At 33.2% G+C, this 18,090-nt stretch overlaps 1 protein-coding gene across 2 annotated transcripts in view; it reads right to left on the bottom strand.

Moving 5' to 3' along the window:
* The window catches only part of FBXO8 (F-box protein 8), a 42,343-nt gene that overhangs the window by 11,471 nt on the left and 12,782 nt on the right, over positions 1-18,090 (bottom strand). Inside the window, exons 2-3 of one of the 2 annotated variants that reach the window (XM_054576044.1) lie at positions 13,152-13,488; positions 9,710-9,836 (exon numbers count right to left, since the gene is read on the bottom strand). In XM_054576044.1, coding sequence (XP_054432019.1) covers positions 9,710-9,836; positions 13,152-13,480 — 456 coding nt within the window. In that variant the 5' untranslated portion in view covers positions 13,481-13,488. Of the gene's footprint in view, positions 1-9,709; positions 9,837-13,151; positions 13,489-18,090 lie in introns of those variants that run through there. The other variant, XM_054576045.1, reaches the window with a different exon arrangement.

The raw sequence follows: 18,090 nt of genomic DNA, 5'->3' as shown, positions 1-18,090 counted from the left end.
TTACTGAAATTCGTCAGAACATCACATTTTCTCTGGAGGATAATGAATATCACACTGTCCAGTTTTGAGTACAGGATACAGAATGAAATCAGTTTATTTATGTACCATGTTTAAATGGATAAGGACGTTGGCTTTCAAGAACAATCTATGAATGACTTTTCAGTACATTAAAGTGTACAATGCTCAGAAATTGCTGAGATTAGTCATATACACACCCTAAATTTTTCGTAGCCAGAAGAAGTCAATAGGAAATCTCATATAAAGGAGGGATAGTTAAAAGAAAATTAAAAGAAAATAAGAAATCCCCTCTAATGGAGTCTAGGGAAAATGGAAGAGAGGTGGACAGATCTTTCTAATTCTTTTTCATAGGAGAGAAAGCAATGACACTAGACAAAATAACATAAACCTCAGTATCTAAGGTTTTAATTACATAACAATATAAGGCCCTTATTAATTAGTTCCTCAATTAGCCTCAAACAGAAAAAGAACCACATCTGTGAGTTCTAATAGTTCCCAAAAGAGTCACACCGTGCCTGGGATAGAGCAATAAGATGATGAATATGAAAGTACTTCCAACTTGATAAGTAACTATATAGCAATCATTACTGTAATTACTATTGACAAAGTTGCTGGTAGCTGAGGTAAGCTTCTTGAAAAAGTCTGTTCTATCTCTAATATGTCTGAAAATTAGAAAAAGAAAGCATTTTAATCAAAATATGGAGATAAAACTATTAGGTAAAGGTATAATTAATAACAATCCAAACTAATGAGAAAGTGACTCATTTGAATACCAATGTCAGCTAATTTAAAAACTCATACACAAAAATTGCATTTGCAATGTGTGGGTACTGATTTAAATGACTAACTTTACTTTTATATTAACCAGATTCTAAGATGTACATTCATAAATATAGTTTAATAGCCCTTAAACGATTTAAAAACAGCATTAAAAAACCCAAAATCTTAATAGCAGAAAAGCAGAGAAGCAAGTTGGGATTTTTTTATCTGTTTTAAGATTTTATTTATTTTTTAGAGAGAAGGAAAGAGAGGAGAGAAACACTGATGCATGGGAGAAACATTGATTGGTTGCCTCTCTCACATCCTCAACCAGGGACCTTGGCCCACAACCCATGCATGTGCCCTGAATGGGAATCGAACCTGCAACCTTTGGGTTTGCAGGCTGGCGTTCAACCCACTGACCCACACCAGCCAGGGCATAAATTGGGATTTAAAAGGCAGTTTTACTGCTAGCACATGTGTATACTTATTCATATAATCAAAGTATCTGTCCATCCTACCACCATTTCAGTTAAGACACGTGTTTAATTTGAACATAATTTTGGGCCCCGAATTACTGTTTAAAATGTCCTCAAAGACTAAACTAAGTAGGATCACGGAAACAAAAAATTACTGTATGTGTAAAAGACTGCCCATCACATGCCAGGAAATGAAATGAAAGGCAAAGAGTATCACCACCTAAAGATAGGAGATGTTGGTGTGCCCAATACATACTTCATGAAGGACTATCATCAGGTGCCAAATATTTATCTACTAGAATCCAAAAGTTCCAAAAGAGGAAAAACCTCAAAGCTTAGAGCAGTGCCTGCCTCTTGGTGGTATAAGTTGAACTTGTAACTCTGGTATAAATTGAAAGCTACATTTTGGTGAGCACTTAGAAGTACTAAGTTGTAAGAAGCATTAAACATACAACACCACAATGATATAGGAACTATTATTTCCCCATTTTACAGATGGTGAAACTGATGCACAGGGAGTTTAATTTGCCCAATGTGAAAATCATATAATTACTAAGTAAAGAGATATTTAATAAATATTTGTTGAATGAACATATGAGTTTATCTGTACAAAGATTCCAGCTCACTTTCAAGAGGAGCTGTAAACTTTTAAGAATTACATAATTCAACTTAGGGGAGAAAAAAAAGAAAAATTACAACAACAAAAACCTATAATTGGACCAAAACTCCAGTATGCTATGAAATGCTTTAAATCATAAACTCTCAAATTTTGGAATCACCAGTCCAAATAATAAAAACCAAAGTGTCATTTTTATGATATAGTAAATTGCTAATGGCCAAGATTGGTTCACAAAGATCTTAAGACTTTGATTATAAGGAAGGCATCTTTAAACTTTATAATATCATAGAGGAAAGTTATATCATCTTATGTATACATGTACACCACAATGAGTTGGTTAAAAAATGCATTTCCATCATACTCCCATTTAAACAAGCTACAGTTAAATTGATGGATGTTGTATAATTGGTGACACCCAAGAACTGAGAAATATTTTCTGTTAGAATTCTGATAAAACATTTATATTCTGGAGTAACATCTACTGTGACATCGGTAGCAGCAATTGCTAAATTCAGTAAAGTTGTAGGAGAACCAACTACCTTGGACACTGAGACTGAGAAGTTAAATCTAGAAAGTACTGTCAAGTTTCATTGGAACTGTGGTCACATGAGATAAAGAACATTTTAGAGTCAAATAGGGTATGCAAGAAAATAAAAGGCAAACAAATATTTTTTGGAAATATCCTTAAAATATTAATGTAATACCACAACATGTCTAGGTACATTTATCTAAGCTGGGAACAAAATTCAAACAAAAGAAAACTCACTCTTTTTAGCATTTCACACTTTAAAATTTGCAGTATGGGTGTTGTGATGCTAAAATATTGTAATTAAACTTTTCTAATTTTATTCTTTCCTCTTGTACAAAGTTCTATGTCAGTGATTTTCAACCTTTTTCATCTCATGGCACACAAAAACTAATTACTAAAATTCTGTAGCACACCAAAAAAAATAGGGATAATTTTGATTCATTCACACCAAATGACTATTGTTGTGTTGGCTGTTGTCATTTTTTTTAATCTGACATCTAAGGGAAAAGAGGTCAGTGCCCCTGACTAAATAGTCGCATATTGCATGTTTTAAAAATTCTTGTGGCACACTGGTTGAAAATCACTGTCCTAGGTCAATACACCGTCCACCAACTTCAGTTTACTTTTACCCTAGACAGCCCATACTAAATGAGATAACAAATTAGTATTTCCCATAGCATACTGAGGAAAACCAAAGCAAAATCTATCAGATGGTTTGACTGAAGAATTAGCTATGGAATACTCTAGGTCTGAATGTCTTCTTCAATTAAACGAAGGCTAGAGAACAGCCTGGGAAATTTGATTCTCTAAAAGGATGAGTTTACAAACATCCTTCAGTGGACTCATTCTACACCACATGCCAGAATGATTCTTGGAGATGAGAGAGGGGGAGGGTGGCCATGATGCAGTATGGTCAGGGCAGAGCGTAGAATAAAGGTAAATTAAAAAAATAAAATAAATCTTTATCCGAGTACACACATGATAAAGGTGGCGTCTCAACCACAAAATCAACACACAAATCAGATTAAAAAGAGGTAGGGACCCATACACACATCATGGTGCCCTTGAAAAAGTGAATGTCCTCCAGTTTAGAATGACTTGACTAGTTGTGACCAGATTGAAGGCACTATTAAATTTCTACACAGAGGATAATATTTAGTGTCGGAGAGGCATAGTTTTGCACTTTGACTCTTATGCTGGTACAGGGAAAGGGACTGTGCCAATGAACTTGAGCATTTTAGCTCTTCCGGGTAAATAATTCTCCTAGAGGAGAAAATACATTTGGTGAGGGTCTCCTTTCATTGTCAACTAGCTCCTTTTGCTCTGATTAAATTCTCATCAGCAAATCTGGGGATAAAATTAATTAATTTGCTAATGAGAAACAGCAATGTATATTTTTATAAAAATGTGTTTGAAACGACATATCATACTACGGTAAGTTTGGGTAGCCGTAATAACAGTGATGAAAATGATGAGTATGCAGCATTAGGATGTTTTTGACTGAAAACAGAAACCTCAATTCAAAAGAAGTAAAGGAATTTATTACCTTCCATAACAAGAAGTTCCAAACTAATATGACTCCAGGGTTGTTTAGCTCACACACGGCATCATGGGACCCACTACACCAATGTCCAGAAGTGTGCATGTACATGCATGTACACACCCATGTACACACACACAGTACTACTGCTCTTTGTCTCTTTTTAAAGCCTAAAAAAATCTTTCTCCACACAGTCTTCTCCAATCACACAGGTCAGTGCTGGGTTAAATAGATGTCATAGAAGCTAAGGGGAATAGAATCAACATGATTAGCTCTGAATAATCTATATTCAACTTAAGGCTGGGCTGAAACTATTCTCTCAGCTGATTTAGAGCGAGGGGTCTAAGTGATGGGATTTAACTGCTGACTACAGGGCTACTGTGATTTTTTAGAAATTACTTTTACCATAGGCTGTAGTGCTATTAGAAGGAACTCTTAAGACATCTCCTGAGTTCCACCTTTTGTTTTTCCCTACTGTGTGCCAGTAACTATTTCCTTCTGGTAATTAGGCTTAATTACCTTAACCACAGCATAATTAGCTACCCTCACAGCCTTTTGTTTGTTATTTGTCTGGTTTTGTCTTGGCCTCTCTGTTCAGTGGCAGAAAGACCTAACATGGCAAAAAGGTAATCTCAGCAACCAGTCTGAATTTTTGTAGGTCTGGTGCCAATATTATCCCCTTTGGTATCAAGGCCTCTGAATCAGCAGGGCCCACAAATAAGGGAAGCAGAATTACAAATTTTCCAAGTGGCTCACTAGTAAAAAATACTGTTGCAGATGCTTGGATGCCTGCCCAAAGGCCATTTCACTCTATTCTATTGCTTTTAGCCTCTCAGTCACAGTTACTAAATCATGTTAAGGTTGGTCAATCATGTAATCCTTTCTATTCTGTTCTCTATTGGTCTAGGGGTGTTCATTTGATTCAGTTCTGTTCATAAGAAATGAGCACACATATACTGAAGGCTTCTGTAAGATTTTTTTCTCCCTAACAGGCATAAGGAATTGGAGGAGAGTTTCTTTGCCTGCCTTCTTTGTCCCAAGGGGACTCTCACATGAGAATGGGATACTTTGAGCAGTGGTAGCCATCTTGCTATCAAGAAAGGGCAGAAGTCAACACACTGTGTGAGGGTCCACGAGGAGATCATTACATCACTGAAATGACTCTGGGATACCTACCTCTGGGTGTCATTTGAAGTAAATAAATGTATATATTGAAGCCGTTATTAGTTAGGTTCTCTGCTCCTTCAAGCCCAAACACTTCAGCTGATGCATAAAGGGAAAAGTGTGTACTGCTGGTAGCAGATCATAAAATGCGGTACTGGCTGAGTGGAGAGCACAGTGAAGGGCACTGAGGGTGAATTTTTCCTAGATATATATTAGCTTATAACATAAGCTAAGAATTTAGGAATTTTAGTTTACCTTTCTTTCTTTACGCTATCAGGCACTGTTCAAAGTATACCTTCATTTTACTGCCAAAGAATACATTTGGGAAATGCTTATCTGTAAATTCTGCTGATACCAATCAGGGTCTGCAATCTCTAGCAATAAAAAATAAAAGTTATTTTTCATCACTGTTGCTATGCTATGAACTAACAGTGAAGAACATTTTGCTGCTGTATGTTAGAGCAAAAAATCAGTAAGATTTAATTTCTGAGATATTATTCATAAGAATTGAGTATAAACTCCTGTGCTCCTTTCTAATGAAAAACTGCAATGTCCTGTTTATATTTTAGCTGGTCCAACAACAAAAAGAATTTGTTATCTTGAAAATAATTTACTTATGTATTTCCATCTAAAACACATGCATGGTCAAATTTAAAATATTTCTTGTAACAGATTCTACTAGATCTAACAGAACTCATAAAACCATATGCATGTGGGTGTTTTTGTATGAACACAGAAAAAAATGTGCTTATATAGTTAAAAATAAAGACTTCTTTTGCCTGACCACAATAAAGATATTATGTTTAAAAACTTTAAAAACATATATTGACACAAACAAAATTAAACCTAAAATAAAGTTAAAAAACCATGTGCATTATCAATTTTTTAGACTCTAAATTTAAAAATAACAAGGTCAAGAAAATGTTCAGTGCTAAATGGAGCACAAGGAATAGAGCTTACTGAATGATAAGTAAAATTATTTTATTACAATACTACTAGTGGAATAAAATCAACACACGTAACTTATACATGCAGGGGAAATAGAGCTTAATGTAAACAGATGGTTTTTAGCACATTCCTTTACCAGAATGTGATCACCTGCCACAAAGTACACAAGCTCATGCACAAGATCAAGACTTTACATCCAGCTGAGATCACAATGGCATGCACATAACAACAGCGTGCTAGAAAAATCGTACCACGAACTGTGCGGATCTTCTCCCCCACCCCATGAGCCACTGCCAGCAGTTGCTGAGGAGTTTGGTTACCCATATCCGTGACATGAACGATGTCCTTTGGAGAATCTTGTTCCCTGTGGCTGTAAGTATTCTTATTTTGATAATATTTTAATGATGCTTGCTATCAAAATGTTAAGTAGAGAACTAGATATTATGGGAAAGTAGACTTTTTTTTTTTACAATACTGAACAATTATATACATCTTATCTCAGGTACTTACATTAAACACCACTTACTTTACACATATCATCAAAACTAATTTACTTCCTAGGCTTAAATTAAGCCAAAAATAACACATCTGATGACAGTGCTCCAGTGAGGAGGGAAAAAAAAAACAGCCTCCAAAACGTACTTACTAATTTCTAGCATTCAAAAAATGTGGCAAGAGTCGTTCTAAGATTTGGCTAAAGTATGACTCATACAAAGAAGTTCTACATAAAAACATCTATTATGATATCTCTTTCAATTACATGATTTCAGTTTTGAAGCCTTGACTTGGATAAAACAGCCAAATTGACATTATTTATATTAGTCAATGAAAAAAAGTATGGAACATATTCCTTAAAATACTTCCCCTCATTTCTCTGCACTTGTAAGTGTATTTCAAAATCCTTCTTTGCCTATTTATATCCTAAGAACATTCTGGTAAAGGCACAATTCTATTTTGCTATCAGGCAACACCTGCTAAGTTACTAATGTTTATAAAAGCACAGAATCAGAATTCTGGAACCACAGGTCACTTTGTATGGTTCAGCTCTATGCCTCTGGGCAGCACTCTGTGCCCCTTTCAGAACTTGCAACTCAATACTTCTGGAATGCCGCAGGGTATCTTTAAATCAGGCCAGGGAGTAAGGAAAAAAGAAAATACAGCCAACTCTCAACAACAATGGGAGGTAGGATGAATAAGTAATTCTGAAGATCTAAAAACCTTATTTTAATAATAACTTCAATCCCGTCTCTTTGCAAACATTGGACTTAAAAATTTAAAAATTTTTGTCAGATTAAAAAGAGGACTTTAGTTTTACCTCTTTTCTCTGCCCCCCCTTTCAAACACTCTAGAGGAGGTATAGTAAGAACTCTATAGTCTGACATAGGTAGCTGCAAAGATGGAAACATATTTTGACATCTATCTCTTCCAATTTAGACATTTAAAAATATCCATCGTATTCTAGTATATGAGGGCCTATCTATATTTTCATCTCTGCATAAAAAAATGGTTTTATAATTTGTTTAAAAAAATTGGTGCTCCTTTAACAAAGAATGATGACTTACCATGATCAGTACCAGCAGTTACATCCAACTTTTCTGACTTTTGTAAATCTACAACTCGGGACTTACCAAGTTACATTTTCCTTAGAATGTAACATTTGCAAGTGAGATGAATTGAAGATGACAGTTTTACTCAACATCTGCATAACTATGATAGGAGCCAGAGTGCCTTGATAAACTCAGCCTAATAAGACTGGGGCTTGTAATACCTGCCTTTCTGATTCTTATTATCTAGAGTAAAACACTGTATTACTTTGCTTCAGTTCCTCTCTAGTAATCATCATTCAATTACCGTGAGACTGATGTAAATTATATATCTTATTATAAAGTTCATCATATGAACTGTTTTAGTTAGCAACAAGTAATGGCTAATTCTAATAAACGTGAATAATGAAGTCTCTGAAACCATGCATTCTTCAAATACATTAAGTGTAGTTAATGAAATCTCATGTACAGAACAGGTATGTCATAGTGCAAGATCAAAAAAGTGACATGCTTACTGTTGCTATATATTTAAATAGAACTTGAATTTGATCAAAAACAAAGTAAAAGTAAGTGTATTTCATGATAAAGGCATCAAAAAGAATTTGAAATAAAGTGACAAGTCACAAAACCTAAATTTATGATAGTTTATCTACTCATTTGCCTTCTTAAGAATGATTAGTTTCTATAAACCAATATCATACTGGTTTCAAATGTAAAATTTAAACTTTATATTGGTTTCAAATGTAAAATTTAAACTTTAACTTATTTTAAATCATCCTACTTTGATACAAAGTATCAGTTTGCTTTCATTGAAAGTAAAAAGTCTTTAAATAATGGTGAAAGGAGAGAACAAATATCTCAATTAAAATATCCAAACCAGGCTTAATATTTTATATACATATATACTTTGTTATATTTGTGGGGCTAAGACTTAATTGATAATGTATATGTATCTTTTGTAGTGGTATAATATTTTACTTTTCACTCATATACAAAAAATTAACTCGGATAAAGAAATCATACATAACAAGCAGAAATCAAATTAACTTTAAAAATATGGTATCATTTGTATTACATGCATATTCATAAAATCAGTATTTCTGTTTAAATATTTTATATCAGAGAAACATTTCTCTAGTTATAACATAGCAAAAGTTAAGATATTTAAAAAATATTTGCATGAGGTGGGGGTGTATAGGGTAGGGGAGAGTAATGAGGGGAAAATGGGGACAACTGTGATTAAAACAACAAGAAAAAAAATACTTGACTGCATGCTTTAAATAGCCTCTAGTACCTCTGCATCAAAAGAAACAAAAAGTTGGGTTTTGAAAATTAAATAAATTAAATAAGTTTTTTGCACAGAAAAATAATACAAGAAATAGTTCTGAGTATTATATAATTTTTATTAGATTTCTAAGAATAAATCTAGAAGGTATTTAAACATCTATCTGAAAATTTGAGCCTTTCCAGGATATATTAAAGTGAGAATAGGGGGTAAAAAGTAGGTGAAAGAATTGTCTTTTGATCATTCTTATGTATTAAGAAAAAATTAATTATTAAGCAGTTATTCTTGCTTCTCCCACTCTCCCTTTTTTCTATTTGTGTTTATTGCCTTTTAAAAAAATTAAATACAAAATTATCCACTTTTGTAACAGACTCTAAAAGCAGTTTCTATGTCAATATGGAATTAGATTATTAAAGGCATTATTTAAAGACAACATTTTGATGTGTTGCAAGCTAGAATGCCTTTCGTGATGATCTTTGATAAACATAGTAGTATACAAATATGAACAAAGCAAGGAGAAAATGCTGCAGATAAAATTCAATGAACATATTCTATGCTCTCCACTTATAATGTAGTAATATCTCAATAAGGCCAACAGAGGATCACATGTGCCATGGAAGTTACCACACAAAGTGAGTAGGAAGAGAGATTAGAAGGTGACGTGGTAAGGTAAAAACAGCAGTAACTCAAATACTGGGCTTTGCAATGATTGAAAAGGCATGTGCGGTGACTTGTTATCTTTCTTGAAAGTTTATTATATTAGAAAGTTGCAGCAAGACAGTAATAAAATTCAACTGTTATAAATATTCAAGTTCTTCACTTACCTCCTCTGGATTGGCATTGAAGGTGAGGCTGCCTTCATCCAACTGCATATATAATTTTCTAAAAGAAAATCCTATAGGTGGGTTCTTATTGTATATGGAACAGTGACCCCAAGTGGATTTACACAACCTGTAAAAGATAAAACCAGAATAGAGAACAGTACCATATTTAATTTCCCAAGTTACATGTATATAAACATGATAAAATAGTAACATGAAATGATACCAAATTAGATTTTACAACTCTGAAGTTTAAAATGTTTAATTTTATACTTTTAAAATTTGTTTACCAGAGTATGATAGACAAATGCCTTCAATTTAGTAATTCGGATGGCACTTAATGTGAGCTACAAAGATTAGCAATAGTGTTAAGTACTATCCAAAGCTATATATAAACTTAATAATGATAGCTAACACCGAGTACTTACTACATGCCAGGCACTAATTGAAGAATTAAGCAGTATTAACTTGCTTAATCTTTATAACAACCTATGATGTTGGTGCTACAGGTAAAGAAACACAGACACCATAAAAAAGATGCCCAAGGCTGCAAGCAAATTGTATGAAGGCAGGATCTGAACCCAAGGAGTCTTATTCCAGAGCTTGCAATCTTAACCAAGAGGCAAAACAGCATTAAGTAAAATATGTGCTCAATTGTGACATAAAAATGAATGCAGAGAAGGTGGAGATTGCTGGGCAGGGGGACTAATTTGTTTTCTTTTTTAAAACTATATAGATTAACAACAGGCAAACACACACTGAAATTGTAATGCTCTAACTTCAATATATACACATCAAAAAGCTGTGACATTAAGCATAGCTGTTTTCAAGATAATGCTTCAAAACACTGGCTCTTTACTATTACAGTGATACATTACTGTTTAAAAAATCAATAAAACCCAAGGTGCTAACAGCTTATATTTCAAAACACACTATTTCTGCAGATTGGGATAGTTGTTTCCAACCCTGTACAGAGCCATCAGCTACTGATTATTATTTGAAAGGTAAAGTTTTATCTTATTTCAACGCCAGAAATTCTGGCTATACATTGCAAATGATAAAATATAAGCAAATTACTCCAGAGACATGGAAAATACTGAAATTACATTTTAAAACACTTTTTAATGACTCTGTCTCAAAATGATCTGATTTTTGTATACAATATACAGATAATGTATTATGGATTGTACACTTGAATTCTATATAATTTTATTAACCAATGTCACCCCAATAAATTCAATTTAAAAAATCAACAACAACAAACATCTACTTGTAGACATAAACATTAAACAAGTTTCATTTTGTGATATTCATTATTAATTTTTGGCTCAAAGTTCCTTCTTTTCACATATACACAATGTACAGAAAAACAACAAAAAAGTTACTTTCTCAGCCTAGAACATCAAAAATTGTGAAAATAGTGGGTAAAATATCTAATTTAACATGAGAGTATCTTCTTAATCATTAATTTATATCCTTGTATTATTATTGCCAAAAAATAATTTACTTTAAAACAGTAAGTTTAGATGGAAGGAGACTTGATTTGGGGTGGTAAACACACAATAAAATATACAGATGATGTGTTGTAAAATTGTATACTTGAAATCTATATATTTTATTAACCATCATCGCTCTGAAAAATTTTATTTAAAAAAAAAGAAAGAATAAAACAGTAAATTTAGTAACTTGTTTAGAAAATTATCAATATTTTAGGAACCTCTTTAATCTAGTTCCAGTTTTTGACTTTTATTACTAAGTAACAGAATCTTAGTAAGTATTCAAGACATCCAAAGTTTAAATAAAAACAAATCCAGCTTTTAATTGAAAAAAGAACCAATTTATCACTAAGAAAAAAAAAATCAAAGTGTCATGAAAATAGGCATACTTATGTGGTAAACCAAAAGGAAGCATTCTTTTTAGAAATGAACAATGCTTATTTAAGTCCCAAATGAAAAATATATTCTGGTTGAATTCATTCAGATGAGCTTAGATATAAACTTTTTTTTCAAAAAACATAAGTTTGCCGGAAATACTAAAATGTAGAAAGGAGATTATAAATAAAATGAACCAGTTTTAAAGTATTTTCATTGCCTCATACTAAACCATTAAAAAATTAATAACCATAATTTATTTTAAATATTACTAATTAATAGAATTTCATCTCACTTTTGTCATACTTTCACTATGGCAAGACAATGAGAGAACAAGATGATACTAATGATTTATATCTATTTAGACGTTGAAAAATGAACCATATAATTAATACTGTAATTCTGTTGCATCAGGAAGCCTGAGGAATGCCATTGTTGGTAATACATTTTGACTAAAGATTGCTATTTAGATAATTTATTAATTCAATTAGATTTACATTTAGAAATTAAAGTCTCAAAAAGACTTTTTCTTATTTTTCTATTAAATATATTAGAGTGACATTGATTACTAGGATCACACAAGTTTCAAGTGGTACATTTCATTTTTTAAATTATTTTTTCCATTACCATTTATCTCCCCTATACCCTCTTCCATCTACACCACCCCTCCCCCTCGATAATCTCAAGTGTATACTTCTATGATACAGGATCTGTATATTGCATTGTGTCCTTTTTTAAAAGTATGTTTTAGGTTATTATGCAGTCCATTTTTAAAATAATGAGACTTAAATAAACTTTGGTAAAGAATGCTAGAAAACCAATGATTCTCCTGTGTTTAGTACATTCTCACAACATAAGTACATATGCTATTTCAGGATTAATTTAGGTTCAATAAAATAGATTCTATTCCATCAAACATTCTTAGATTTATACCTTAAATTTAAACTGGTATAATAACTGCTAAAATTTCTATAATCTACACTCAGTTTAGCAAGTAGATCATCTCCTTGTTTTCTAATATTTGCCTATTTCATTGATTACATGGTGGTTAGAAAAAAATTAAAAGTAGATGAAATATTCACCAAAGTTTATGCTAATAAGCACCTCTGATAAAAATAAATATATAAATGAGTACACAAACACAGACATACTACATCTGTACCAATGAAAACAATAAGATTTGAAGAATATTTATCGATTTTTAGGTATGCCTCTTCTTTACAAGGGAAGCACAAACTACACCAGTTTTAGATGATAAGCTCTCACTTAACAACTTGTATTTTTAGACGAAACTGACAATTTTGGCTTTATGATAAACTGACACTCTTGATTGGTAACCTCTCTTCTAATTGTAATTCATTATTTTCTTTTATACTGCCCTCCTTTTCCCAATATCAAATTTCACTGTGATGATAACTCTTTCTTTGTACTTCCGGGTTTTAATAAAGAACAACCCAAATACAAGTCCTGATTGAAACAAATATTTCATAATACATGTATATCTAGTATAAAAAGAACCGTTAAGATGATTATGTTCAAAGATATTGGAATCGAACACGGTGGATTAAACTTACCCTTGCCACAGAAGTTCATCATTAGCGAGGTCCTGCCAAACACAGGAAGCTAAGCAGAGGTCAGTTGCATTCAGGTAGGACAAGATGGTGAAGCTTAGCTCGGGAGGCAACATTTCCAAATTAATGAATCCTTCCTGTTCTTTAGATTTCCTTGCCTTCAAGAGATGATATATATCAATGCCTCCTTGGACTTGTTTACGATGGCTGGTGTTAGAAATGCTGCTGGCAGCCATCCTCCTGCTCTGCTCTCTGCTGAGGTAGCCTGGTTCACTATAGCCTTCCTGCTGTAGCTGCTGGTTTCTGGCTACTCTCCACAGCCCCTGACCCATCTGCAAGCCTGGGAGGAAGCCAAATGTAAAAGGTTACATTAAAAACGGAACCTGCCTTTCCCAGTGGTACAACTCTGACATGAAGCATTCATTTATCAGAATTAACATTCCTCATTAAAGCATATTAAGGAGTAATGCGTTACAAAGGATAGCTGGTATATCATACATAGAAACCTTGGACAAAGAAAGTTTCAGAAATATTTGGTTTGATTATCACCTTTATCCCAGTTTGCTAACTACTTTTAAAGTCCACAGGTGACATAATAATTTTTCACATGGTGAGATTTAAAAGTTACTGGTGTCCTAAAGACTCTTACAAATTATAATCATGTGGACTTATGGGCCAGTATTAAATAGAGCTCTGATCAGAGCACAGGACTTGAGTTAAAAGGCCTCTAGACCCTGCTTTTTATCACAACTCAGGCTAAGCTAAGCTAGCCCCTTTTAACCAAACCCCCAGATGCATAACAGCTGTGAAACAGGCTTTTAGTTTAATTCTTGCCAGTCTACATTTATGTTGTAGACTGTAATAAAATGTAACATAGACCCTGAAGTCTAATTCAGAAACCTTATAAATTAGACACCTAGAACTCCACGATAAATAGCTCAGTAATGACTATTTGGTTTTGTTGTTGCTTTAAATGAAAATCATAATTTAGACTAATTTTCTAGTTTTTCTCCAATAACCCTATGGATTCCTCAGAGATAACTGGGAAAAGGCACAAGAGAGTGCGCTCCAGTCTCCTCCACCTCCACCCAGCTGACCTCCAACCAGGGCAGCTCACATCTATCTGTTACAAGTATCGGACTTTCAAATATATCGCATACAAATATATAGAAAACAAATGGCCTAGAACTTCCTATATGATCTTGGTTTTAAAATAAGTAACTTTTCCTATGCAACTTAATTCACTGAGAAAAGTGAAATCAGAATGAGCTTTGAGCTAATATAATTACTTTCATGATCTCTTTTCCAAACAGAATACTCGTTTTACAAACCCAAGTTGACTTCTAATATGTGTATGTATTTCAAAAGTTTGGGAAAAATACTGATTTTGATTTTTGTATAAAATCATTAAACTAAATTTAATAGCATAACCTGACCTTAAACTATGTTTTAATTAGCTGTTTACAATATGGATTAACAAAAACAAAAACAAAACCAAGAAACAAAATTCACGAATAACCAAAGACTTGGAAAGTTATTAGGAACAACTTTGAGTAGAATTTCAAAGAATGTCAAAGTTATTATTTTTTTCAGTATCTATAAAGAAATGATCCACATGCATATTTAAGTTACTGGCCATTATTTGGATAACGGTCACTATGACGGGTTACTTCTTGATGAAAACAAACAAACACAGTGTCCGGGATAATTTTTTATTCCTCCTCCTTACAAGAGCTTAGACTTACAGGAGCTTAAACTATAAGGGGATGGGAGATACAAAGAAAAGGAACATATTAATGATTTCTAAATGTGGGAAAATGTATTTTTACAGACAAACCACAAAAGATAACCTCTCCTCCGTACAACACAAAGGACAATTATGGTACCAGCTCCTCTATTAGTGGTTAAGCTACAATAATTAAATTTTTATTTTTATTATAGAATCTTAAGATAATAAAAAGATAAGCCACAGACTGGGAGAAAATCTTTGCAAAACACTATCTGATAAAGGACTGGAATCCATAATATACAAAGAACTCTTAAAACTCAACAATAAAAAAACAAATAATCCACTTAAAAATAAACAGAAGATCTCAAAACATGCCTCACCAAAAAAGATATACACATAGCAAATACGCATATGAAAAGATGCTCAACATCACATGTCATTAATGTAATCACAAGTCAAAACAGCAATGAGATACTATTACACATCAAAACAGCAATGAGATAGCTGCTACTACACGTCTACAGGAACGATTAAAAGCTACAACACTGACAACAACAAATGCTGGCAAGGATGGGGGAATGCAAAATGGCACAGTCATTTTGGAAGATAGTATGGCAGTTTCTCAGAAAACTAAACATGCTTTTATCATATAATCCAGCATTCATGCCCTTTGATATTTACCTAAATAAGATGAAAACTTATGTCCATACAAAAACCTGCACAGGAATGTTAATAGCAACTTTACCCATAATTACCAAAACTTAAAAGCAACCAGGATGTCCCTCAGTAAGTGAATGGATAAACCACAGTACATCCAATACATCCTTGTAATGGAGTATTTAGCACTTTTTACGGCTTGATAGCTCAAGCCATAAAAAGACATGCAGGAGACTTAAATGTATATTACTAAGTGAAAGGAACTGATCTGAAGGGCTACATAATATGATCTTAAGTATATGACATCCCAGAAAAAACAACAGAGAAAGTAAAACAATTTACACACACACACAAATACAGAATTTCAAAAAAATGTGTAAGAAATTTTAAGTTCACTTAATGTTTAACTATGTCATATCATATTACAACATATGTACAATTTAATTTTGATGCAAACAATATTTTAAGAATCACATTATAAAAAAAGGTATTTTATTTTCATCATGGCTATTTCTGTGTTCATCTTAGCAAGGAAATATCTAAAACATTGATTGCTAAGCTCATCTAGCCTGTCATTTCAGATTCTTAAACATATTCTCCTTTGCTTTAGCACAATTAAAGGTAAAAAAAAAAAAAAATCAATGGTAACTACGGTATTTGAAGTGTCAAGATTTAAGGTATTTAATATCAATTTCTGTGTATTTCCCCTACAGCATCTTTGTAGTGGCATATGGTTAAGCAGCTGCTGTTACTCTCAGGGATGTTGCTAGGGAACACAGATTTAGGGTGATTTCCCTAGGCTCTCGATTTTAATGGGGATCACTAAAATGGAGTGCTGAATGTGATTCAGAAAGCATCCGGCAGGTAAGAGGTAATGCCAGCAGCTGGTTCTTAAATTAAAAAACTTGATGGGGAGAGTGGAAGTTTTAAGTTCATGTACACATAATTCAGACAAAAAAAAAAAAACAACAAACCCGTATTTTCTATTCTCCTACTGTTAAATAATACTGGAGATTGACCTTTTGGGACTCCATTTTTCTTTTAAAGCAGTTGTTGATACACAATACAATAAACCACTGGAGGGAGATTAATATCACAAGTTTATCCTTTGGAGAAAGGCAAGGGTGTTTATAGTGTTCCACCCCCACTCCTGCTCCTCCTTAGAGTAACAGGGAGGTGGAATGTGGGTAGAACTGTCAGAAAAGTGATAAAACTCACAACAGGACATGATATCCATTGCAGACATTGTGAAGCAAGACGTGGAGGGAGCAGTGTGGTGAACTCTGGAGTTGCACGGATGAGTTAAAATCCTCACTCCACTGGTTATTACTTACAGGATCTTGGGGGATTTACTTGACTATTGTTAGTTTTAGTTTCTTCATATGGAATGTGAGAAATAATACTTCTAGTTCAAAATGCTGTTGTATTAAATAACACATAAAATGTTCATTCCACAGTGAATAATCACTAAGATGTTATCTAGTAACTTAACAAAATGATACTTTAATAAAGTGAAAATATCCTGGCTGGTGTGGCTCAGTGGACTGAGTGCTGGCCTGCCAACCCAAAGGTCATCAGTTCCATTCCCAGTAGGGGCACGTGCCTGGGCTGCAGGCCAGGTCCCGAGGGGGGGATGCGCAAGAGGCAACCAACTGATGTTTCTCTCCTTCTCTTTCTCTCTCACTTTCCCTCTCTCTGAAAATAAATAAATAAAATCTTTAAAAAATGAAAATAATGAGCCCTTTGGTAAAATATATTTAATGACACTTTAATTGTCCTGATGTTCTGCCTACCAGTAAACTCATTTGTTCATGCTGATACTTGCACAGTGTGGTAAGGCTTATATCCATAATTCTTTAGTTATCTGATATTTTATCCATGGTAATTTTTCCCTCATAAATGCAGGGGTGTTTTTATATCAATGACCAAATTTTTTTTAAAAATCCAAAACCTAAAAAACATCTTGCCTTGTTTCACAAAATTTTTTTTAAAACACAGCATGCCTTACGATAGTGTCAATAGAAGTTGCATGAAACAGTTCCTTATGTTATCATTACTATGCTTCAACATCTGGCTCTAAAAGAGATATAAAATATGATAGTTTCATGCTGGGTTCTTACATGATTTCAAACTCTTAAAATCTGTCATTGGTGCCAATTATTTAGTCAAAATATTATCTGCATATAGGACTCACTGAAGAGGCAGAGTTTCAAACTTAATAAAAGTTAAACACAGAAGAAACTTTTGTATTTCAAATAAGTAATTTTGGTGTAAATGTGTATTTTGTGATGAAATTACTCCTGATTATTTGTTCCCTCAAAATGGATTGAGGAAAATAGATATATATTTCCTGGAAACAATACTCTTAAAAGAACATAATTAATCTATTTCATGTACAAATAAAAAACAGGCAATTCTTCTAGTTCTATAAAGTCATTGCAAACAATTAGCAAATACTGAACGACTGCCTCTAGCAGAAATGTAGGGTTAGGTTCCTATGAGCTTGTGGACAAAACATCAATACATAATCTTGTTTTATGTGTATTCCTGTTGATT

Source organism: Pteronotus mesoamericanus, unplaced genomic scaffold (genome assembly GCF_021234165.1).
Source record: "Pteronotus mesoamericanus isolate MK-2021 breed Mesoamerican mustached bat unplaced genomic scaffold, CSHL_Meso_final contig_32, whole genome shotgun sequence".
NCBI classification, from domain to species: Eukaryota; Metazoa; Chordata; class Mammalia; order Chiroptera; family Mormoopidae; genus Pteronotus; species Pteronotus mesoamericanus.
The sequence above is the reverse complement of the archived record's forward strand: the minus strand, read 5'-3'. Positions and strand labels throughout refer to the sequence as shown.